This window comes from Coturnix japonica, chromosome 2 (assembly GCF_054131305.1).
Source record: "Coturnix japonica strain WE chromosome 2, WE-NBRP24, whole genome shotgun sequence".
NCBI lineage: Eukaryota > Metazoa > Chordata > Aves > Galliformes > Phasianidae > Coturnix > Coturnix japonica.
The window spans coordinates 60,195,181-60,220,529 of record NC_140664.1 but is presented as its reverse complement, the minus strand read 5'-3'; the positions used below and the strand labels follow the sequence as shown (position 1 = coordinate 60,220,529).

The 25,349-nt window shown below is 39.8% G+C and overlaps 1 protein-coding gene across 8 annotated transcripts in view; it reads right to left on the bottom strand.

Annotated features, from left to right (window-relative positions):
* CNTNAP2 (contactin associated protein 2) overlaps positions 1 to 25,349 on the bottom strand; it is a 568,010-nt gene that overhangs the window by 31,756 nt on the left and 510,905 nt on the right. For 2 of the 8 annotated variants that reach the window (XM_085539942.1, XM_085539944.1), the window contains 2 exons: positions 24,380 to 24,473; positions 23,999 to 24,049 (listed from right to left, as the gene is read on the bottom strand). In XM_085539942.1, coding sequence (XP_085396068.1) covers positions 23,999 to 24,049; positions 24,380 to 24,473 — 145 coding nt within the window. Of the gene's footprint in view, positions 1 to 9,489; positions 9,701 to 15,639; positions 18,343 to 23,446; positions 23,580 to 23,998; positions 24,050 to 24,379; positions 24,474 to 25,349 lie in introns of those variants that run through there. The other 6 variants (XM_085539945.1, XM_085539948.1, XM_085539946.1 and 3 more) reach the window with 6 other exon arrangements.

The following is a 25,349-nucleotide window of genomic DNA, read 5'->3' as shown; positions in this document are numbered from 1 at the left end:
CCTCCCTGACTCTGGGCAGTGGGACCCGCAAGTCCATAGACAATGAAATGTCAAAGTCTTGCACCATGCTTGAGGAACCAAAAACTTTCCCCAGTTCTATAAAAAACATCAGGGATGAAAGAAATAGGTGTGCCTTGATACTGTCGGGGAAAAATGGCCAGCCAACAAATTCCTCTCCATGAAAATCAGTAAGTAAGTATACTTCCTACTTCAGTCCTGACAATCTCAGATAATAACATGTATGGTTTAACCAGGCCCTTATTGCTTTTTAGATCTGATGTAGAATATTACATCAGGTGTCCTGAGTATGCATATTTTCGACTTCCTACAATTAGGAAACAGCAGCCTCACTTGGGAGTTAATGACATAGGCATTCTGACGAAAAACACAGCGCTGGCTGTGTGGAAGAACAGGCGGCAATAACACTCAAGCACTAACTTTGTGACCACCTTTGTACCTCCACACTTCCAGCTGGCCTAAGGCAACCTGTGCCTCAGCCAACACACTTTATTATGATTATTACATCCAGGCAGGCATGTAATCAGGAGCAGTGTTGGAGAGCACAATGTTATTTGCAGTACAATGGCTTTGCAACAAGCTCTGCAAGTGCTCCCATCCAAACACTGAAGCCGATCTTTGTATATTTTTTAATCTCAAACCTAAAGGATTTCTTTGGAGGACAAGTGAAACCTTTGAATAAACTGTAATAAAGATAATAATAATTATAATAAAGATTAAGATTACGGCTGCTAATTATGCTTGCTTTACTACAGAGATATATTAAAACAATGCATTAAGTTAGCTCAAGATGCTATACTGACAATAGATAGAACAATTTGCTTCTTTCTTAAATCTTATATTCAATTAGGTTTCAAACATTCAGCTTCACAATAGCTGCATTAGGAAACAGACATGTTCAAGAGACTGCTTATTGACTTGCCTTTTATAACCAGCTTGGAAAAAAAATAAAAAAAAAATAAATCAACAACTTACAGGTGATGTTGAAGCATCAGCCTCTGAAGGTGATCTCCATCAGATCTGTCCCTCCCCTTGAAATGACTCTCTTTCCCCTCCCCCCCACTGAAATTGAGTGCCATGCAGAGATTAAGCACTTAAGGAATAATAAAGGTAAAGAAAAACAACCTCAGGCTGGAATCTTGGACAAACGCACCGCAGCTTTGTTCGGGAGGCAGACGCATGCTCGTGTATCTCGCACTGAGCGGACTCTCGCGGGCGGACATCTGACCCCCTGCCCTCCTGAGCTTCCAGGCAGAGACCTGGAGCCAGTTCATCACACAGAAACCCGGCCGAGCCCAACGCCGCCCCGTGTGGGTTACCTGCTGCTACTGCTCTAGCTGCCCCGCCGTGCCAAGCCTTGCCTCTGCGCCTTAAGGCAGCCCCGTGCGATAGAGAACTGCGCGGGACCACGTGGAGCCGGGCGGCAGGTGGAGGGAGGGCAGAAAACGCGGAGCGGAGTGCGAGGGGTGGAGGAGGGAATACGCGGACTGGATTTAGCGAAAGAGCCAGGCGGGGACTGAGGGTCGAGGAGCGGAGGTGGTGCTGGAGGCTCTGTCCTTGCTCTGGGGAGGGTGCTTGGCTGTTGGGGCCTCGGAATGCCTGCCGTTCAGAAGATGTGGGAGTGGCTTGGGAGCTGTGGGACTCATGTATAGAAATAACCAGCTTTTCTGACTGCCTTGTCAGGCAGTACAAAGCTCCCAGAGATGGATAATGACATGGGCCCAGCTCAGTTGTGCAATTTGTATTTCTGTCTGCAAAACCATTTTAGCACTAAAAGAACATTAAAGCTTATAAATTAGCTTTGTAGGACACGCCTTTCAACATCCAGGGCTGGAACTGGTGAGCAGCTGTTCTCAGGGATAAAGTGACCTCTTCAATGCTAGAGGTTGTTCTGATGTTTGGTAGGTCTTGGAAGGCATAGTTCAATTACTTTATTAACAAAAGTATGAGGGAAGCCAAATAAAACCCTGAATAGAATGGCTTTAAAAAGTTAAAATTACTGAGAAAACTTCACATCCTCCATTTTGAGGATGACTACAGAATGGAAACACAAAAGCTTTGGGGCACCAGAAAAAGGTGAAGGACCAAAAGGAAGGGTTATAGCCACCAGTTACCAACAAAGAACCCATCTGTTTGTACAGAGACTGTGATGCCCTGAAGTTAGGAGCTAGATGATGCAGGATTTAGAAGATAAATAGAATCATGTAGTTCAGCTTTTGCAAGCTCAAGAAAATGCTCACTTAGTTTAGCTTTAGGAAGCGCTTGCTTGGCTTAACTTTTATAGGCCCAAGGAAGCACTTGATTAGCTTAACTTTTTATTAACTCAGGGAAGCTCTACGCTACTGTGAGCTATCCCAAAAGGAAAGTTATCTCCTGCCAGCAGAGAAGGGACCAATGAGAGAACAATGGACAGGGGAACAAACATTATAAGGAATTGCAGAGGCATACAAGGTAAGGGGAATGCTCTAAACTGAGACAAAGTTTGGAAGGACACAGTGATGAAGACTACTAACTTCATCCAGGAATGACCACTAGATGGGGAGGAAGACGTTGAGCCTTCATCCAACAACCACCAGAGGAGGCTACAACACATGTGCCAGGAGGAGGGACATTATGTAAACAGTTTCTTGGAAAAGGATGGAATATACGAATGAGTTCTTGGAAATCTGCTGATTATGTATGAGCTTGACTTTTAAAAATGTAATGCTTCTGTTTGTGGGTGTGCAAGTTAGGAGGAGTGATCCCCCTTGCACCCGGTGTTATGTGCAGCACTGGAATAAACATAACAGCTCTATATCTCTCAGGCTATAGATTTTCTGCAAATCAGCCCCCTCTTCTTCATCCATCTCAGGCTGAAAACTATCTTGTTTTTCTTGCTCCTCTGACTGCACTACTGCCTTCCCCCCCTTGACTTCACTCTATAAGCTGTGCTGACAAATGGGAGAGGGTTTGGTGTGCTGGACAGGAGGTTGATAGGGCAGAGGACAGACAGAATTTGGTGACTGGCATAAGCCAGAAGTGCAACCTGCAACCCATGGGATGACTTGCCTTGACTATTGCCATTAGCCCACATTTCATTGCTGCTTGTGCTGTTCAGCTTTGGAGGAAAGGAGGCTGTCAGCACTTTCACATACCAAAAGTACTGCACTAGCCAAAAGAATCTACTGGCCAGGGGACAGAGAACTTTATGGGCCTGTCTGGCTTGTCCTCCAGCAAGAAGGATCCAGAAGTGAGAAGTAATGCCAACAAATTTATAACTTTACCAGAAATGTTCTGGGGCCTAATTACCGTAACAGGAATAATTGATGTTGGAAGAATTAAGATGGAGGAAACATGGGACTAGACTTTCAGACTGGAAGGCTTACCAGCTGCATTTCCAGAGGTCAAGTTAGAGATAATGGCACTGATCAGCATGACCTAATGTAAGACTTCCATTCACCTAGTGAGGTACATTTAAGGGCACCGCTGTGCAGTTTCACTTCCCCATCTGCATCCTGAAGATTCCTATGTTATACAGAATGGCAAAAATTTCCTGTGGTCCCTGCTGAATCAGCCAGCTATTACTGATAAAGGAACAGCCACTATTACCCTCTCTGTGATGGTTTAGACAGAATATTTTAAATGAATTCCAGAAGAAAAGCAGCAATTTCTCCTGTTTTTGTAGAACAACAATTTCTTTAAAGTATTGCTTAGATATTCATAGATTTTATTTATTTATTAATCTATTTATTTATTTATTTATTTGGTGTGTGAGTTAAGAGGAGATTACTCACTGGAAACACAGTTTAAAGTGTGAATTACAAATATTTTATTTTGTACTGCATTTGTTTGCATTTTTGAAACTTTCTGTTTTGATCTGCTCCTCTCCCCCCTTGTGCTCTGCCAGTAAGAGCATTTCAGTGGATGGCAGCTACTTTCTTCTCTAAATTACCATAAAATGATCATATATTTAAAATTCTGTGAGGATCACCTTTTGATTAGAAACTCTGTCCAGCTAATCTTTTCTTAGAGAAAATAGCGTCCACATTGTAAGTAGTTGACTGAAGGGTGCTTTCTAGTTTGCATTTGTTGAACAAGAACATAAAATGGAAAACTCTGTTGAATAAAGCTGACTGATTTTTAGATTTGAACAATGTATTTCTGTTTCATAGTTCAATGTATTTGAACTATGTATTTCTTATTAGGCTGCCAGTGGATGCACGTGAACTGACTGCTATCATAATTTAACTGAGGTCTATTGTCTTCATTTGTTCTGCAGGCACACTGTGTCCTGGTCTTATTGAGTATCTGACAAACAAACTTCATGCATCCTTAGACTCAAAATGAGTTTCCTCAGTGTCCACAAGCAATGCATGGCACTGCTCATATTAATAATTAAAACAAACAAACTAACAAACAACAACAACAAAACAGTAAATAAGGAATCTCCTGAATGGTTATTTTAAATAATTCTAGCAGAGACAATAGGCAATGTGTTCAAGCAGATGTCAGCTGTAGGTATTGAAGGCACCAAAAAATCAACAGCAAGCTGAAATGTCTGTTGTGTTGGCTTGGCAGTCTGCAATTTAGAGATAGATACTCAGAATAAATTTAGATGGGTTAGCCAAATGTATGGAAGGAGTTCAACTGCAGAGGAACAGAGCTCTAAGCAGGGTATTTATTCCGCCTTTTGGAATTATAAAATAATAATTTGGTAGAAAAAGACACTGCCAGTATCAATTTTGAAATGCCTGTATTTGTAAGCTCTGAATCTGAGATGCAAACAAAGGGAATGGAAAATTCTCACTTATAATTATAGTCTTGAGAGACAATTTGCTTGACAGGAATATTAATTTCTGGCTATATGCTGCCGAGAGCAGCTTGGGATATAAAGTAGGACAGGAACACTGTTTGAAAATACATCATTGGTGAGGATATGTTTGAGAACAACTCAAAACAGCATGATCTTAAATGTGGATTTCCCAATATGTATGCTAATAATATCTATGAAAAGAGGATGGCAGTTATATCTTCTGTTGTGTTGAAAAAACCCTCTTATTTCTTAGAGACTTCAACTGGCATGCTTATTCTATGTTCCCATACAGCCAATAGTGAAGCATCATTAGATTTTTTTGAAAAATATTTTCTTTTTTTTTCTCTCCTAAATATTTTACTGGCTAGGACATCAGGTAATTAGTTTGGATTCCATTGTGATGGATAATGATGGACTGGAAGACTGGAAGATGTTGCTTAGGGACCAACAATCATAACCTGATTACATTCAGTGTGTGATGCATGTGCTTTAAAAAGCCTGACAGTCCAAGGCAAATGTTGAACTGCAGAGTGAGGGAGGAGAGGCAGGAAGAAATCCATGGATGGAAGTGGGTATTTCAGTATAAGTAAGTTGTATCTCAAATAGCAAGGCTCCACAGCCTCAAGTCATCATGCTTAGACATCATATGAAAATGTGAATGTTTCTCTTAATCAAACGAAAACTCCAGGCAAAATCTAAAATATGTAACTTCATTTAAATAAAATCCTCAGTGTTCTTTAAAAATTGGATATAAATTGAAAAGATTACTGTCTCTACAGTGTTTGATATACCTTTAACCATTGAATAATTGGCCTGATACTATTTTAACAAGCAGTGGAGTAAATAACTTAGAATCCTGTTCTTAACATTAAAAAAAGGTCAGTAGTATAGAATTACCCAGGAAAAAACCTTGAAGATCATCAAGTCCAACTGCAGCCTAACCATAGTACCCTAACTCTAAAAACCCTATATATATATATAAATAAATAAATGAAACATTCAAATAAATTAGTACATCAAGTAAGATTTCTTAAATAAATTTCAGACTCGGAGTAGAGACTTGGTCAAGCATGAATAATGTTTTCTAATGTCAAATACTATGTCCACAAAAAATGGATGCATTTTATTCAGTACATCCAACAGAGAAGGCAGGACTATTTCTGCTATTATTTCTGCTCAAAAAATAACAGAGGCTGAGGAGTATAAAATGAATTAAAGACAGGCTGAAGAATACAGACAAGCTGAATGCAGTTTCTGGCTATAATTACAACTATTTCTTAATTAAATATTTTTATTTTTGCAATTGCACTGGAACTGTTCTCTTGAAGTTACAGTACAAGGTGAGGGCTTTAGGAACTAATCACATGTAGTTACTGTCCATTACTGTTTAGGCTGATGAAAGGTTCGGCATTCTGGTCTGAAAGGCCCTGATAATAGTAACTATTGCAGTTTACTGAGAGAGAATTCATGCTACAGTGAAGAAAAAGAACTGAATTTACTCTCTTAGTTATTAAAAAAAATTGTCCTGTAGAACTAAGTTAGAGGGGGAACTTCTACTTTAATCAGCCATTTCTAGCTTTTTCTTTCTTTTTTCCTTTTCCCGCATAGATAGTTAAGCCTGATTCTACTGAAGTGAATTAAAAAAATATTATAAAAAGTTCACTCCCACTATTTGGTTATGATTTTCTGCTTATTGTTCCATTTTATGTGGTCCTGTTAAATCATGCTTCAGGACAAGCATGATAATTTTGTGAAGCTGTCTAGCTAGCTACCTTCTCACATCCTCTGAGACCTTTATTTAAGGTAATGGCTGCTCAAATTGAAGAGGGTGGAATTATTTTTGGGTGAAAGTACAAGAGGTTATTCAGTTTTTAAAATGCTTCTGTCATTATTAAGTGAGAATTACCTTTTCACCATCTGATGTTTTGAGGCCCAGAGGCATGCTCAGCTTTTCCATCAAGTACTTTATGGAAAACAATACAGCTTTGCTTTCAGTGTTACTTTTGGCATCTCTTGCATGCTACTGGAACATCAAGACCTTTCTCTAGTTAAATCATTATAGCAACCTCTACTGCTCCCTTGGTTGGAGCTCAAGAAAGCATGCACGGGTTTTCTACTTGTCATGATTTTGTGATTTTTGTTGTCAGTATTCCACATTATAACATCATGTAAAGCAGTGAGAGTTAAAGAGTTAATGTTCTGATTCTGTGGACTGCCTTTTTGGGCATTTTGGTTCTCAGAGGAGAGGGCATTCCTCAGAGGACTTCGTGCCCAGAGGAAGAAAGGTGGAGCTCCTGGCAGGACACCAGCCCCTCTCTCTCTAGCTCACTCTTTCCCAGTCTGTGGCAAAGAAGCATGTGGTTCCCCACAGTCTACAGAGTAAGGCCTCAGTTTTGTACATTCTCTCTTTCATTTCGTTTGGTTTATTGGCCTCAATTCCAATTGTATTGTATTGTATTATCTTGCATTCTGAGGTTAGTAAATTAATGTTCCTCCTCAGATTACTGCCACTGCTCTGTTTATTTTTTTACTATCTCCCTACCCTTCCCACCCTTCTTGGAAAAGATCTATTGAAATTAAAAATCCATCTTTTTACTGCACTAGTCCGAATCTCCAGTATGTGGTCTGCTCCTGAGACCAAGACATATTCAAAGCCTGAGAGTCCCTAGAGTACTATGTAAACAAAAATTAAAAAAAAAATAAAAAAATTAAAAAAAAGAAGATAGTAGAAGATTATCTGTAACATGTATGTATAGCTCATAAGCAGAGAGATATTTGGCAGTAAGACAGAAGTTTGTTCTACGCCTTCCCTATCTTGAATCAGAAAAACTGAATTCTGGAGTTCTTTATGAGGATTGTTGGAAGGAAATAGAAGAAATAAAATGGAAGAACTCATTAAAAATACCAATTTCATATCCTATTTTGATGAATGATGACAGTGTAAAACACACTTGGGGCTACAGGATACTCACAAGGAGACATGGTGCTTCTATAGCTCATTTCAAAAGGGCAACGTGCTTCAGAATGCTGTCAGGTTTTACAGTCATGCAACAACAGATGGCATTATGCTATTTTAAGCCATTTCAGAAATCCCAGTCTAGCAGGCAAGTTTACTACATCATTCCAGATAACACAATGAACACACCATCTCGAAATACTACCAGCACAGTTTCAACCACCATCTGTCTCCACGCTATTTAACACATGCTGCCTCTGTCTACGAGGGTAAAAGGCTAACTGGTCATGTGGGTACTTCAACAAGCTTTGAAAAGCTCACAAATAGTCTGATGAGAAGGGTGATTGTCCTACTCCTTTATTATCATTACTTCTATTTTTCCCACTAGATATCTCTTCCAGAATGCTGGGCATTCTAAGGTCAGGGTGGATCTCAGAACCAAATCAAGCTGTACATGTTCCAGGTCATTGCAAGAGAGTTGGACTAGATTACCTTTTAGGGTCACTTCCAACTCAAACGGCCCTATGGTTCTACGTTTTGACTCTGCAAAATAAAGCTCTGAGCTCGGTGAAACTTGTTCGAGATTGTTGTGTAAGACTGTATAATCAACAAATAGAGTAGTGTACTTAGATCAGTACCCACAGGTTGTATAACTAGAGAGATAATCACATCAGAAAGGGATAATCAGAAATAGATGAAAAATACTCCCCCGTATCAAATGCTCACAGGAAAAACTCCAAGGGGAGCAATCTCCAGAAAGAGATCCTCCCCAAGTGGCAGTCAGACCTTAAATGGGATCTAGGAGAGGTGGAGCCAAGCTCCACTCCATCTGGTCACACAGCTGAATTGCCTTCTCCATGCTCCCACTGCTGACTCATTGCTTGCCTCAGGTGGTCAATCAGAGGTTCAGGCCATGATCCAACAGTTCCCATCCAAAGACATACCTCAATAGTGTAACAGGGAAGTAGAAAAGTTTGAGAAATTTTAGAGGGCATAAAAGTGAGAAACAGTGTCTATGTCAGATGTGGATCAGGCTGTGAGTGATCAGAAAATAGTAGTGATAGCAGTCTCAGAGCATAATACAACAGCAGCATTTACCAAAACTCAAAATCAGGCCTGTGATTGGTGTTCTACAGCAAATACAAGAAGCTTTCACTATAGATATTTCACAAAGAACGTCATGTAGCAGATGAGGAAAATATAAATCCTCCAGTAGTGGAAACAAGAGAGAAGTAATAAAGTGGCAGCTTTGGAAGTACAAGTGTTTTCCCAATCCCTTCCTAACTGTGTGGATACAATTCATTGAATGGAAACACCACTTGATGGTATATTGCAGTATGAAGACTGATCATAATCTAAAAACAATTCTGCACTTTATTTGGAGTGTTTGAAGTCTCTTGATAAGAACAGGAATTCCTAACAAGGAATACAGTTCCTTGTTAGGAGAACATTTATTTTTTACTGATTTGAGATTTTATTTTTTTCTTGGCTGAATGTGTTTTCAGTTTCTAAAATGATGTACCAAGGATAAAAAGACATAAAGAATTAATATGGCAAGATACCAAAGACAAGAAGGTAAGATAATTAAAATAAGATTTTCTTTTTTAAAAATGAATATATTAGACATAATTCTGTTCTTCAAGGAATGAATTTATTATCTCTAATCAAAATGGTAATAATGAATACCTGGCAAAACATCAGATTTAAATCAGAGACCCAAATATAAAATTAGATATTTAATTAATATATATGGAAATGGATGAACTGTAGAATCACCAGAATGGAAGAATATTCAGATGAGATTTCACTGTAAGAGGGGAAATGCTATTTGAATAGATAAAAAAGATGTAGTTTTTAGCATGCCAATGCATGCACACTATCTAGGACGAAACTGGTTTTCTTCAGCAATCTGCTTGGATTTTTCTTTGGCATTTCTACAAAAAACATAAAAATATCTATGTAAAAATCAACATATTTCAAGAGACTTCTGTTCAAGTAAGTGATGCTGTTTATGAAATGCAGATTACACATGCCTATTAAAGTTTCCTATTCAGTGTTTGCTGCCCATCTTCCTTATAAACCACAATTTTTTTCCACATACTCTTTTATCTTTGCATATCAGCTGTTTTCTTCTTTCCCATTCTCTGGTACTACCATAACTTAAATCTTTTATTCAGTTGATACCGATATTTTTTTTTCTCATGGCTTTTATGGGATTAAAACAACTTAAAAGAAAAGAAAAAGAAAAAGAAAAGAAAGGAAAAGAAAAGAAAAGGAAAAGAAAAGAAAAGGAAAGAAAAGAAAAGGAAAGAAAAGAAAAGAAAAGAAAAGAAAAGAAAAGAAAAGAAAAGAAAAGAAAAGAAAAGAAAAGAAAAGAAAAGAAAAGAAAAGAAAAGAAAAGAAAAGAAAAGAAAAGAAAAGAAAAGAAAAGAAAAGAAAAGAAAATCACAGAATCACAGAATGACCCGGGTTGAAAGGGACCTCAAGGATCATGTAGTTCCAACCCCCCTGCCTAGCAGGGACACCAAACATACGCCTTTACTAGATCAGGTTGCCCAGGGCCCCGTCCAACCTGGTCTTGAACACCTCCAAGGACGGGGCATCCACAACCTCCCTGAGCAGCCTGTTCCAGGACCTAACCACTCTCCTAGTAAAGAACTTTCCCCTAACATCCAACATAAATCTTCCCTCTTTTAACTTAAAACCATTTCCCTGTGTCCTGCTATTATCAGCCCTTTCGAAGAGTTTACTCCCCTCCTGGGAGTAAGTTCCCTTCAGGTACTGAAAGGCTGCAATGAGGTCACCCCGCAACCTTCTCTTCTCCAGGCTGAACAAACCCAACTCCCTCAGCCTGTCCTCATAGGGGAGGTGCTCCAGCCCCCTGATCATTTTCGTGGCCCTCCTCTGGACCCTTTCCAAAATCTCTATGTCTTTTTTGTACTGAGGGCTCCACACCTGGACACAGTACTCCAGATGGGGCCTCACAAGAGCCGAGTAGAGAGGGACGATCACCTCCCTATCCCTGCTGACCACCCCTCTCCTGATGGAGCCCAGGATCCCATTTGCTTTCCGGGCTGCCAGAGCGCACTGCTGGCTCATGTTAAGTTTCTCATCTATCAGGACCCCTAGGTCTTTTTCTGCCAAGCTGCTCTCAAGGACAACTCCTCCCAGCCTGTACAGGTGCCTGGGGTTCTTCCAGCCCAAGTGCAAAACCTTGCACTTTGCCGTGTTGAACCTCATTAGGTTCACCCGAGCCCAGCTTTCCAGCCTGTCAAGGTCCCTCTGAATGGCATCCGTTCCCTCCACCATATTGACTGCACCACTCAGCTTGGTGTCATCAGCAAACTTGCTGAGGGTGCACTCCATTCCCTCATTGATGTCATTAATAAAGATGTTAAAGAGCACCTGTCCCAAGACAGACCCTTGAGGGACACCGCTCGTTACCTGCCTCCACCTGGACATAGAGCCATTGACCACCACCCTCTGTCTGCGGCCTTTCAACCAATTACTTATCCATCTAGTTGTCCACCCATCAAATCCACTTCCCTCCAATTTGGAGATGAGGATGTGGTGGGGGACCATGTCAAAGGCCTTGATCAGGTCCAGGTAAATGACATCGGTCGCCTTCCCTTCATCCACCAACGCCGTCACTCCATCATAGAAGGCCACAAGATTAGTTAAGCATGACCTTCCCCTGGTGAAGCCATACTGGCTGTCTCGGATCACGTGCTCGTTCTTTATGTGATCAAGCATGTTGTCCAGGAGGATCTGTTCCATGATCTTCCCAGGCACGGAGGTGAGACTCACCGGCCTGTAGTTACCCGGGTCCTCCCTGCTCCCCTTCTTGTAAATGGGAGTGACGTGACCCTTCCTCCAATCATCTGGGACCTCACCTGACAGCCACGACTTCTCAAATATGATGGAGAGCGGCTCTGCAACCACCTCAGCCAGCTCCTTCAGGACCCTGGGATGCACGCCATCTGGCCCCATAGACTTATACTCATTCAGTCTAAGGAGGCACTCTCGGACTTGCTCTACCCTTACAGTGGGGAGGGATTTACCTCCTTGGTCCCCACATAGAGGTATGGAGGTGCAAGACAGGGACGTGTTTTCTTAGAAAAGAAAGAACGTTTTTTCTTGAAAAGAAAAGGGAAGGGAAGGGAAGGGAAGGGAAGGGAAGGGAAGGGAAGGGAAGGGAAGGGAAGGGAAGGGAAGGGAAGGGAAGGGAAGGGAAGGGAAGGGAAGGGAAGGGAAGGGAAGGGAAGAGAAGGGAAGGGAAGGGAAGGGAAGGGAAGGGAAGGGAAGGGAAGGGAAGGGAAGGGAAGGGAAGGGAAGGGAAGGGAAGGGAAGGGAAGGGAAGGGAAGGGAAGGGAAGGGAAGGGAAGGGAAGGGAAGGGAAGGGAAGGGAAGGGAAGGGAAGGGAAGGAAATGTTTTCACATCACGTTCAGAAACATAGAACAAAAGAAAAGCTTCTGTTTGAGAAAACATGATTGGCTCAGGCTTCCAGGTGGTATAGTGTTAATTTGTTGACTGGAGTGGGGAGAAGACAGTTGTTTAACATTGGAAGAGTTTTTAACAGAAATCTGGAAAACTTGCTTTATATAATTAGCTCAGGTATATGATGTGTATGTGAAGATTTCTAAGCTGGAAGTCTTAGTTTTTTCATCATGACTTCTATGCTGAATTTTACTGAAATATTAGGACTTCTGAAATGCTACCTGTTTCCACTCCTCCACGATACATGAACTATTACCTACTGATAAGAACATTTTAATATAATTTGAGAACAGCATAAACAATTAAGTATTCTCTTACCTCAAAAAATAGAATAGTTTCTCTATCCATCCATACTTCCCTATACTGATAAAAATAAGTACTTTAAATAAAGTGTGCTGGTAGTTCCAGCTCACACATATGACAGCATTGAACTGCACAAAGAAAATTGTCTGACACATTGATGGATGTGTAGTGATGCTGAAATATTCTGTACATAATGAGTTTACTGAGTATAACATTTATCTGTGCACCTGCTAATGTTTCCATGTCTTCCAATTCACTGTCAGTACAAGGTGATGCTTAATTTCCCAGTAGGCATTAAAAAAATAACTATTATACTTAGGATTTCTGTGGAGGAGTCCATCTGAAAGCTAAAAACAATTAAAAGAATATTTTCTTACTTTCTTCCCTATATTCAGTTCATTGCTAACAGAAGTCTGATTCAGGCACCAGTCTAGAGAATAATAGTTAAACTGGATTTAGACTGTAGAATTTTAAGTTGTAATAGTTCATTTTTCTCAATAGATAGAAAATTTATGACAACTTGGTACATTTGCCTTAGAAGTCTGGCTGATGTGTTTGTTGAGCAGTTAGAAAGTGAAACCATGAGGTTAGAGGTAAGAGCAGGAAACTTTCTGTCAGTTGCTCAAACCCTGAATGTCATTGGAAAGGTAGTACTGAAAAAAAAAAAAAAAAAATCACATAATCCCATACAGCAACTTTCACTTAAATACAGAGGGGTAACAGTGTGTTGCTGACTTTGTTTATGATACTGAGGTACTGTATTGGAAATGCAAGAGGATGGAAATTTGCCAGCATAAAAACTGTTGTAATTAAGAAGGAACAGGAGTTGAGGTAGAGATACCAGGAGCTGTGGGGAACCTCAAAGCTGGGGATTGGGAGAAAAATGTGGAAGAACCTGTATGCACAAGGCTTTGAATATGTCTCTGCTAGATTATAATCTGGTTCATGTTTAAATTGGCTTTTAATCTGAGTGAATGTTTTTGTATGAGAATTATGTAAATGGTAAATTTCTTAAAAACCAACTACCTAACAGTCATAAGTAAGTAAGGAATGGGAAAAGTCATCACAAAGGTAATAGAACTGGATTTGGTGTGTTCTATGCACACTTTCAAACAGGCACAAACCCAATGCAAGAAACAGCTCTGTAAGCAGTACTGCTAGTAAAGGTGTGAATCTGAATCTGAATCACTGCCACTAATTTCTAATAGGAAAAACAAGTAGGACATATCCTGATTTAAACACAAACTGTTTATTTCTCACAGGTTTAATTTCCCTTTCCATGACCCCCTCTCTCTACTTGTTCCCCTAAGAGTAAAGCGGAAATACAGTGCAACTGTAATATATTTATTTTTTCTGTATGAGTACAGGGTCCAGCATATCCTGATTCCAGCAGTTATAAAATTAATGCACTGGTTTCAGTGCATATCTCAGTAGAAAGGTCTTGGCAAGCTTAGCTGCCAGCCAGGCAGCCATTCATGTCTAGGGGGATCAGTGTGACATTAGGAAAACAGCCTAGAGCAATTAAGAAATACTCTATGCATTAACGGGGAAAAATCTGCAGGCTTCTGCAGGCTTGCAGGCATTTATCAGAGCTGCTGACTAGTATTCTTCTTCTAAGAGCATCTGCCAGTGCAAAATGCCATTTGCTTTGATGCAGTAATTCTGCAGTTCCATGTGCACTCTGAAACAAGCAATTTGGTTCCTTGATGTTAATGGAAATGCTTGATTGTCTGTGCATGTGGGGACTGAAGAGGCTGTCCAGAACTGTGTGGAGAGCTTAGTGTCTTAGTGAAAAGTTGCAATTCTATAAATATTAAGATTCATCCTCCAAGTGGACTGGCTACCACTTACTGAGTTGCACAGATCTAATATCTCTTCTAGTTGAATGCATGTAGGAAATAATTTGAGAACTATTTCAAAGGTATTTCATATCTTCAGATATTTAGCTTCTTCAGGTACAACCAGGAAATAAATGTTTTATAAAAAATGATCTAGAAAGGAAAGCAGGTAAGTCATTTAAATCACAAAAACTTGACTATAGGCCACATAGCACAGAGCAGCATTAAGCAGTAATTGAGCTGGCTCATATATGGGAAGCAAGGTCAGCAGAGCCTCCCACCTCTGTTAATGATGCCAGTGACATACTTCTCAAGGCACCTTTCCCAGTGCCATTACTCCTCCTGCAGTTCATTGTGTAAACTATCACAGTGACTTTTCCCAGCTCTGCATCTCTGGTGGGAAAACAGAGATTTTCAGGTTTCCTTTATGATAGAAGTTGGTCTCCAGAGGAGCACAGCGTCAGTCATGATAGCCAAGATATGATGGTGCTGCTGGATTGGCACCCAGATGTATTCATATGGCTCAGCACAGCTGCTGAGCTGCTTTTCTATCCTTCTTTTCTGCTGTCTCATCAAAGCATACCCGATGGATAAAGTGCTGCTGCTTGTACCATGTCACCTCTCCCCATAGTAGGTGGCCCTGTAGCTGTGGGCCTTCTTTCAGCATGGCCAGTAAGGCAGAGTGGGCTCCTTACAGCTTCCACCAGCTTTCCCATCTCTTTGGCCCTGAGATCTTCACTCTAGAACTTGATTTGTTTTGGGAGATTTAATTGCTGTCATGAATCTCATGGCTTTAAAAGGCAGCCTGATTTGTCCAGATGAATATTCAGGTGCAGATGATACTGACACTTCTGTTAGGAAAAATAACCCCACAGAACTTAATTCATCATCATTGCCCTTGATATTTCCTATGAGCAGAATAACTATTTTCCAAATAGAGTGATATAATATGGAGTATTTTCCACTTCTAGATTCTTTAATGAAACTTTCATTTCAAACTAAAAGACTTACTTTATATATATTAAAATAAAATTATCTGAATCGGTTATCAAAATACAATGAATAGAATCAAATTCTCAAAATGGTTTATCCAGATTTTTGCCAAATCCCAACCATACTGTAGCTGTTGACTGTTCTATGTAAACATTTTCTAGTCATAGAATCATAGAATCATAGAATCATAGAATCATAGAATCATAGAATCATAGAATCATAGAATCATAGAATCATAGAATCATAGAATCATAGAATGGCTTGAGTTGGAAGGGACCTCATGGATCATCAAGCTCCAACCCCCCGGCCACAAGCAGCACCACCAACCACCAGACCTGGTACTTGACCAGGTTGCACAGGGCATTATCCAACCTGGCCTTGAACACATCCAGGGATGGGGCATCCACAACCTCTCTGGGCAGCCTGTTCCAGTACCTCATCACTCACTTGGTAAGAACTTCCCCTTGATACCCAACCTAAATCTTCCCTCCTTCAATTTAAAATCATTTCCCCTTGTATTGCCATTATCTACCCTTGTAAAGAGTTGACTCCCCTTCCATTTGTATGCTCACTTTAGGGACTGGAAGGCTGCCATGAGGTCACTCCACAGCCTTCTCATCAAGCCAGCTTCCTCAGCCTGTCTTCATAGGGGAGGTGCTGCAGCCCTCTGATCATCTTTGTGGCTCTCCTCTAGACTCTTTCTACTAGCTCCCGGTCTTTCTTGTACTGGGAGCTCCAGACCTGGACACAGTACTCCAAATGGGGCCTCACAAGGGCAGAGAAGAGAGGGACAATCACCTCCCTTTCCTTGCTGGCCATTTCTTCTGATGGAGTTCAGGATACCATTTGCTTTCCGAGCTGCAAGAGCGCACTGCTGGCTCATGTCAAGTTTTTCATCCACCAGGACCCTCAGGTCCTTCTCTGCAGGGGAAGGATTGCTCCTCCCAGTCTGTATATACGCCTGGGATTCCTTTGGCCCAAGTGCAAAACCTTGCACTTTGTTGTGTTGCACCTCATTGGATTCACCCAGTTCTACCTTTCAAGTCTGTTAAGGTCCCTCTGAATGGCATCCCTTCCTTCCATTGTGTCAACCACACTACTGAACTTGCTGATGAAAACGTTTTAGTTTTCTTGTTCAGAGTGTACAAAACTTTCTACTGAACTCCTTTATAAATTATTTCATTAAAGTCTTAGTAGAATGTTTTAATATGAAAACAGCATAAGAAAAATTACACTTAAATTTAACCTATTAGTTGCTTTAGCAATTTTACTTCTGCAAGTTAATGAACATTAGAAGCACTTCTGAGAAATAATATGTCTGTGTTAGGGGGGTGAAACAATTGATAGAGAATTAAATTAGCTACCTATGTATAATTTATAAAAGCTGTTATTCAAGGAACAAACCTTTCATCTGTCAGTTTCTTTCTGTACTACTTCAACAGGATGTGGGTGAATATTAGTATAAACTGAACAGATATTATCATGAATTCTAGGGAAGTGTGGCTGAGTGTATGAGGATTAGTTTTAAATCCTCTAATTAGTGGCTAGAATATTCACAGCTCATTTTTTAAACTTTCAGGTTAAATTGCATAATCTCAAGATTATCCAAACTCATATTCAGCTGTCTCCCTTTAATATACTATTTCACTGTATTGCTTTCCAGACACTTCCAGGAAAAAAATAATAAAAATGGTTCAAACATTGCAATTATTTAATTACATTTATTTTTTATATAATTATTTAATTACATTCCAGAGATCTAAGACTTTGTTATCTGAAACAAGAGGCAAGTATCAAAGAACACCATTCCTTTTCTTTTATCCTCTTTTCTAATACATCAGCAAAGAACTCCTTAAAGGCCACAGAAGACCTCAGTGGCTACAGCTGTATTTGAGAGTAGTGAAAGTACAGGATGGGCTGAGAAATTAAATGACCTGAGGAGTGGTAAGTTACTGGGTGGAGACAACTTGAGGTTGTTACAGTGTGCTTTAAATAATAGTAGCAGTAGTCATGCTAAGGCTCCTAGTTAGGCCTAGTCTGTGTTTCTCATGTATCTAGGAATGCAAGTTGTGTTTCTTATGAACCCGAGCACAGATTTAAGTAATAAATTTTGCTTAGGAACAAATGTTAAAAATCAGGTTTAGATTTATGGTGTGATGGTAGAGCGGTTAAGTGTTTTAGAGAAAATGAATAGTAAACAGAAAGGAGGCCTCTAACAGGAACATCCAGTAACGTCACAGATCGAAGGAGGAGAAGAATGTACAGCACATTTCCTTAGGTCTTTGTGGGATAGTCTTACCTAATTGTAACCAAGGAAACATAACAAAAGAGGACGAAGCAATCCTGAAGAAAATGTATATAAACCTTGTGATTTCTTTATAGTTTGGGGCTCTGACTTTGGACGCTAGTCCTCAGGCTCCCGGGACCTCAATAAAGCACCACATAAAACAACTCAGGTTGTTTTGTGTTCCTTAACTATGGGCAACAAGGTGATTCACTAAGCTTTACTTTTTGAAGAGCAGAGCAGGCTATACTCGTGACTCTCTCTAGGCTATAGCCTCTAGGCTATACTCAATTACTGTAGCATCCAGCTGAGTTCAGCTTTTTGTGGTCTGCCTTTCTACCTCTTTGGAGCAGCCAGCTGGAGAAGGAGCAGCAGCTGAATGCTATGAGATACTGAAAAATTAAGGGAAGTTGCAGCGCGAGTAAGCAGTTGTGAGCTACACCAACAGAAAACTCTCAGTTTTACTCCACTCTAGTTCTTAAACAAAAAGTAAAATCCCTGGGGCTACCCAGATTTCTTCTACAGCAGAGGAAGTAGCGTTTCTAAGTGCTTTCATGGCCCCCTCCCTGGTTAGATGCTTGTAGATGGGAGGTGTTCGTTTCTGCATACAACTTACAAATCTAATTTCTTGGCAAAATCAGTTAAGTCAAAACTCAGGGTCTGAAACAAAAAAAACCCCCGTAAACTGTATTTTGGTTCTTTTTAACTTGAAAAGCTGTGGAACACTTCTGTCACTACCATAAACACTTCAAAGAGTGCAATATGGGCAGACAGATGGATCTGAGGCCAGACTGATGGGCAAGAAACAGTCAAAGATGTATAGTAAAAGAATACCTTTATGTTACATTCATAATTTTGTATCATATTAATAATCTACTTATGTTTCAGAATTATATCTAAGTGCTGAAAACATCACCTTGCAGCATCAGAGACCTAATTCTAAATTGGAATTGTGGTAAATTATTACTTTATTTGACATTAACTTCATATCAGTCTATGGAAGCATCAAGCAGCATACTTGAACTGTCAGTTATGACAATGTTCAGGTCTTGTACAGATATTTTTTCCAAGGCTATTGAAACACACTTTTTGGAGATGGTACGTGTTCTTGAACGGACATAGTGCAAATGTCTAAATAGTGCAAAACACCAAGGACCAAGTACATCTGTAAGTAGGCATTCTACCTCTTCTTTTTGAGCAACCCCGATTCAGAGAAAAGATGGTCCTGAGTTCATTTCCAAAATTTCACTCCCATTGAAGAGCACTGTCAGCTGCTCTTTGAAGCAGGACTACAGACTATTCTCATTCTGCTGTTCTTTCTGGAAGTACCTGAGAAATACTAGGGTGAGACAGGGGGATTTAATGGAGTCTACAGAGCTAGTTGAAGTTCTGAAATGATAATCTGTATGTACTACAGAAGACATCTGTGTTAATTGTTTTCCAAGTAAATATTTAAGTGTTTCTGAAATGATATCATTTGGTTTGGAGTGGAGATGGAACACAAACAAGGTACATATTACCTTTGATTACCTTTGCTTCCCTACTGTTTTTTCAACAGCAAATCCAGTCTGATATCAATATTTTTGAGGTCAATAAAATGTGCTGTTAAGAAACCCTCAAATTATTTCTGTTCAGCAGAATGGTACTTTTACAAAATTATGTTGAATTGTGCAGTTAATTCTTTAGTAATCCATATTAAAACTTAAAGAAGTACTTGTATGGTAACTGAGTTATGGCCTGAACCACTGATTGAGCACCCTGGGAAAAGACCCAGTCAGCCCTGGGAGCAGAGGTGGAGGCATTTCACCTGTGTGACCAGAAGGGTAAAGGCTGGCTCCACCTATGAAGTGAGGGGTGAAGACTGACTGCCACCATAGACAGATCTCTGGTTGGAAATCCCTCCCTTGTGGAGTCTTTACTGTGAGCATAGATCTTTGGAAACAGGTGAGCACTTTTCCTTTGAAATAAGAACTTATCCACACTGGTCCCTTAGCTGTTACACTCCTGTATTGCCCCTTCTACTGCATTAATCTTTCCAATTGTAACATTACTTCTCTTTCATTTAGATGATGCAGTACAGACTATCAGTGACATCAGTTTTCCCTATATAGAGTTCACATACAGAAAGTGCTGTAGGTCTCCAAAAAAGGATGTGAAGACAAACCTAAGCATTGCATCCAAAACCACAGCACTTAGAGAAGAAAAATGATCTTCTGCTCTGTTCTGACCTAGTAGTGAGTCTCAAGTTGCAGCACAAATGGGAATTTAGGTTCAGACCTGAACTCTGACATGCAGTGCACCATGCCATATTGTTAACTTTTTTTGCTTTAATGCTGGTCATCCTGATAGCTAGCTTCTCCCTCCTACCATGCCTGTGTCAGCCATCAGAACTTAAGTATGTTTAAATAGCAGATTAATCACCCTCCTTGAAACATCAACAATTCCTTTCTGTTTTATTTACAAAATCTTGTGTTTCCCTAGTGCTTTTACTACTACACATTCACTTAAAACAAGATTGTTGACTATGTAGCTCCTTTTTTTCATACCTCAAATCAAAAATTCATTTTGCCTGTCTAAGAATACTAGACATACTGAAAACCTTTTCAGTTTCCAGAAGACTGGACATATTTTCTATCACTGTTTTTGGAGTTAGTGAATAATTGCATTTTCTGAAAATTAGGAAAGCAGAAAATGCCTCAATTTGTAGGAGCAGTAATACTCCTTGATTACTACTGCAACTCAATCATTTTTGTTTTATCCTGATTCTCCCGATTTACAGAAAATATTATAAACAGTTACAAGGCACAGAAATATTTCATGATGTTGTAACATCTAAAGCAGAATGCTGTTACGTTGTCATAGGTATCATACAAGTGATCATCACTGACTGGCAGCAGGTGAGCTATCACACCAAACACAGTTGCAGCAGACAGAGGATTAGTTCCTTAATAATACTATTCCAAAGTGCATATGTATCTAAAAACAGGGCCCTGACACCAAAAAAGAATTGCATACTATGGGGGTAACAGAAACTGAATGCAATCAGCGCCAAGCTAGCAGTGAAATACGAGGCTATTACCATATTACACATCTAGAGAATGTAGTTGCAGGTGGGCAAAATTTATAACTTGGTGTATGTATCCAGAAATTCCATTGGTGGCCTGTGCCACTGGAATATATCTAGCCAACATGATGAGAAAACTAGAAGCTGTAAAGATACTGCATACTCTTTGCTCTTCAAACTGATGAAACAGTATTAACAATGTTAACTGTGCTCTTCCCTCATTCAGCATTACACTGGAAGTTGCATAGTGAAGCTGATGAATAGTGGTGGTCAGCTGCACAATAATTTTACACCAGGAAACTCACGTTTCTGAAGATAAATATGAATATTCTATGGTGAAGAGAATATGTTTTTCATTGGTGGTTTGTTTATTTTTTCACTATGGACTTGCTCTTACTTAATAAAATATCCTACTCTGCAGAAGACAATGAATTAAGAAGAGAAGATTAACCAGACAAATCCTAACCTCTCATATTCCCAAACTTGAAAAAATAGCATTTAAAAAATGAAGGAATAAATCCTGGGAATAGTAGAATTTGCAGTATATAACAAAGTAGTACAGTTTATAACAATGGGAATGGATGAACACCTGAAACAGAGATGCAGCTTTGTAAGGCTTAAAATCATAAAGAGGCAGAAGAAAACAGGAATAAAATCTACTTATAAATTACTCCATTAGGATACTGCAAGACCTTTGCCTGTTCCTGACCCTTAGTGGAGGAGCTGAAGGTAATGATCAGCATTTTTTGTGGCATATAACAACCTTCAACTATACCATATGTATTCCCCTCCAAGCCATTATACGTGTGGTGAGCAGGACTAGGGATGTCATCCTGCCCCTATGCTCGGCATTGGTGAGGTCTCACCTCGAGTACTGTGTTCAGTTTTGGGTGTCTCAGCACAGGAAAGACATGGAGGTGCTGGAACAGGTCCAGAGAAGGGCAACGAGGCTCGTGAAGGGCTTGGAGAATCAGCCCTATGAGGAGAGGCTAAGGGAGCTGGGGCTGTTTAGTCTGGGGAAAAGGAGGCTGAGGGGACACCTTATTGATCTTTTCCAGTATCTGAAAGGTGCTTACAGTGAGAGTGGGGCAAGTCTCTTCTCACTGGTGACAAGTGACAGGACAAGGGGAAATGGCCTCAAGTTGCGCCAGGGTAAGTTTAGGTTGGATGTTAGGAAACACTTCTTTACAGAAAGGGTAGTCAGGTACTGGAATAGGCTCCCCAGGGGGGTGGTTGAATCGCTCTCCTTGGATGCGTGTAAGAGTCGTTTGGATGTGGTGCTCAGGGATATGATTTAGCAGAGGATTGTTAGGGTACTATGGTTAGGCTGCGGTTGGACTTGATGATCTTTGAGGTCTTTTCCAACCTGGTTAATTCTATGATTCTATATGCATTTATAGAACAGATACTATTGGGACAGTGGTTATCCCATCAAATGTTAAATTTGAAACTTGATTTCAATTTCTCATTTCAATATGCTATGTTTATGAAGACTCAGAGGAATATAAATCGTGACTTTCAAGGTATTTAAAACTTCCTTTATTAAAATAAAATTATATTTAGTGGTCTTAACTATTATTTTTCCTTATATTTCTGTATTCTGAAAAAGCCCTGTGAATACTAAGATCAAGCTCTTGATATTGGCAGGGTGAATATGGATGTTCTTGCGTTACCAAACTTCATCTTTGGTAGGATCCAACTGAAACTGTCATAGGATTCTTAAAACTCTATTTTTAATCATGTACTTAACCTTTTGCAAATGAGTAAATAACGTGAGTTGTCATGGGTCTACATCTGTAGAAACAGAACTGAACCAATAATTCATTTTGTTCGGATCTATGAGATGGTTGTCAGGTCTTTCAGTAACTACTGTTAAACAAGTAGCCTAGTTATGAAAGGTTGAGCCATGACCCATCTGAGCCACTCAGCTCTTGCAGCCCTTTTATTCTCCAAAAACATCTAGAGAAAATTTCCAATCAGAATGGTGGTGTTATGTTGTGCTGTGAATGGGTTAAAAATTCAGCTTAAAAAAATTCAATGCAAAGTCTAGATCGGCATTCCGTGTTAGAGTTGCATCTGTGTGGTTGCCTGACTGTGCTGCTGGTTCAGCAATTCAGAAGGTGATTTTCCTTGCAGAGTTCTGTCTACTCACTCTGCAGTCAGCATATTTTACGTAGTCAGCATATTTTAAGCTTAGCACACACAGTGTTTCTTACTTTCTCTTTTGTGTTTCTTCCATTCTTTCTTTTCACTTCGCAGTACTCAGTGTGTTGTTTTCTACTGTGTTTTAGGAGTCATCCTTTTCTTCCCTTCACTCTTTCATGTAAATTTTTCTCAGAGTATTTTCCCTTTTGTATGCCTGTGTCCATGCATCTTGCTCATCTTCTTCTAAAACATTAACTCATTAGAATAATAAGGAAAGAGCCAGTTTTAGCTGGATTCAAACAACAATTCATCATTGTTAAGATTATTTAGGAGGCAGTACTGTCATACTGTAGTAGTTTCTTAGACACACAGATCTTTCCAAAGAGCATGTTAAAACACACAGAACCTCTTTGACAACAAATTAATTATAGGAGATGGTCACAACTATTACATTAAGCAAATTAAAAGATTTTTATCTTGATATTTTTGTTAACGATTATTTGTGAGGAAAAGTGTCAAGTCCTTCTTGGTGTTTTTTGTTGTTGTTGTTGTTGTTTGTTTGTTTGTTTGTTTTTCCTGCAGTGTTATTCCAGTTGCTGAATGCTTCACCTGAGGTCCTATATCTACTTGCTTGAATTAATGGAAGAACAGTCTGACTGAACATGAAGACAGCTCTGGTCTGAGTGCCCTGATCCAGAGATGAAAGTGCACACAATTTCCAGTTACTTAACAAAACCACACCATGTAGTTTTTTCTTTTTTCTACAGCACTGACTTTGAGAGCACCAGGAAATAGTTCATAGCAATCTTACTATACAGCCATTTTAAAAACCTTTGATTCCTATTTCACAGGACCATAACACATTAAATTTTAAAAGCAGAACAAATAAAAAAGTTATCTTTGAAAAGTCATGTTAGCTACAAGGTCAATTGCTTTTCCACATCAAAAATTGGTGCATGGGGTTCACAGATTGCTGTCTTGCACAAATTAAAGAAAAGCCTGCAGTTCTCTGAATTAAGCACTTCACTTAGTTTAAACAACCACATTACCCCACAAAGCACTTAGAGGAAATAATACCCTCTCTCTCTGAGAAGTGGAAAAATGTACCTTGATTGCTGTAGATGTTGTGGGAATCATTGAATCCTGAAGCGAGTAACCCTGGAAATTTATTTAAAAGGTCAGTAGTGGAGAAACTGAGCAATAGAAACTAGGATGGCCTAAAAAGAACACAGTTTGAGATGGATCTACCTTGTCTCTCAAGTTTATGTGGGGAGCTGGTCTGAAAGATGCTGCATTGGGGAATGATGGTGAGTTTCGTAAAGGGGAGGAAAACGTACAAAGGGTTACATCAGTTACATGCCCAGCAAGTGTCCTGCTGCAGAAGTTACACATATCATTGTCCCAAGTGCTTATAATTTTTACTCTTCTCTGAAAATACCTAATGAAATAACCAAGTATAAAATAACCAAGTATAAAATGAAACCTTACCTATGACTTTTCCTAAGAAGAGTGCCTTTGGGGAATTGAACTGAATGTCAGATGCTGCTGGCAGGCTATAAGCTGCTGGAGGATAGTGATCAATCTGTGAAAAGAAAAAAAAAGTGATGAATATTTCAAACAGATCCTTCTGCTTACAGTGAGACCAAATGAGGCCTACTTTCCCAGAGTTTATGCCAGTACAACTCTGCCTGATATACTCTGCATCATTTTGATAAAAGGGGAAATAACAGTTAATGCTCCTCCTACATTTGCTATCTGTAACGTACAGAAAGCTTGGAAAGTACAACACTTGATACTTACGCTTTCCAGTTGTTGTAGAATTATTTCAGCCTTTACTTGCATACTTCTATATAATTATTTAAAACAACAGAAATAACATCAAAATCAACAAAACAGCATGCTAAGCAAATGCATGATTTTCAGTTGGGACCTGTTGTCTCACTCCAATCTATAGGAGGGAGAAGAGGTTCTTTGATATATGTATATCTGAGATTAAGAAACAGCGGTTCAAGTGTTGGTCCGACCGATTTATTACAAATCTTAATTAGGGAGATGGGGAAGGGAAGGCAGGCAATAGAAAAAGGCGAGAATTGCATAAAGCAGGGATAGTCACCACCAGGATCCATCAGCGGTCCTGTTGCAAGATGTTTCAGTGGTCTGAGGCAAATCGCAGTGGAGGAGAGCAGCAGCAGCGTGGCTGGCCTTGGGCAGCAAGCAGGTAGCAGGAAGGAGCCACAGGGTAAGTCCAGGAGTAGGCAGCCTGATGGGATCTGATGGCAGACAGCTTGTTCTTCTTCAGTACACAGGCATCACATTGTGAGGAATCTGATGTCAGAAAACCTCTCTTGTTCTTCAGCATGCAGGCATCTTCTTCAGCATGCAAGCATCTTCTTCAGCATGTAGGTCTCAGGTTGTGAGTAATCTGATGCCAGAAACCTAACTTGATGCTTGCTGATCC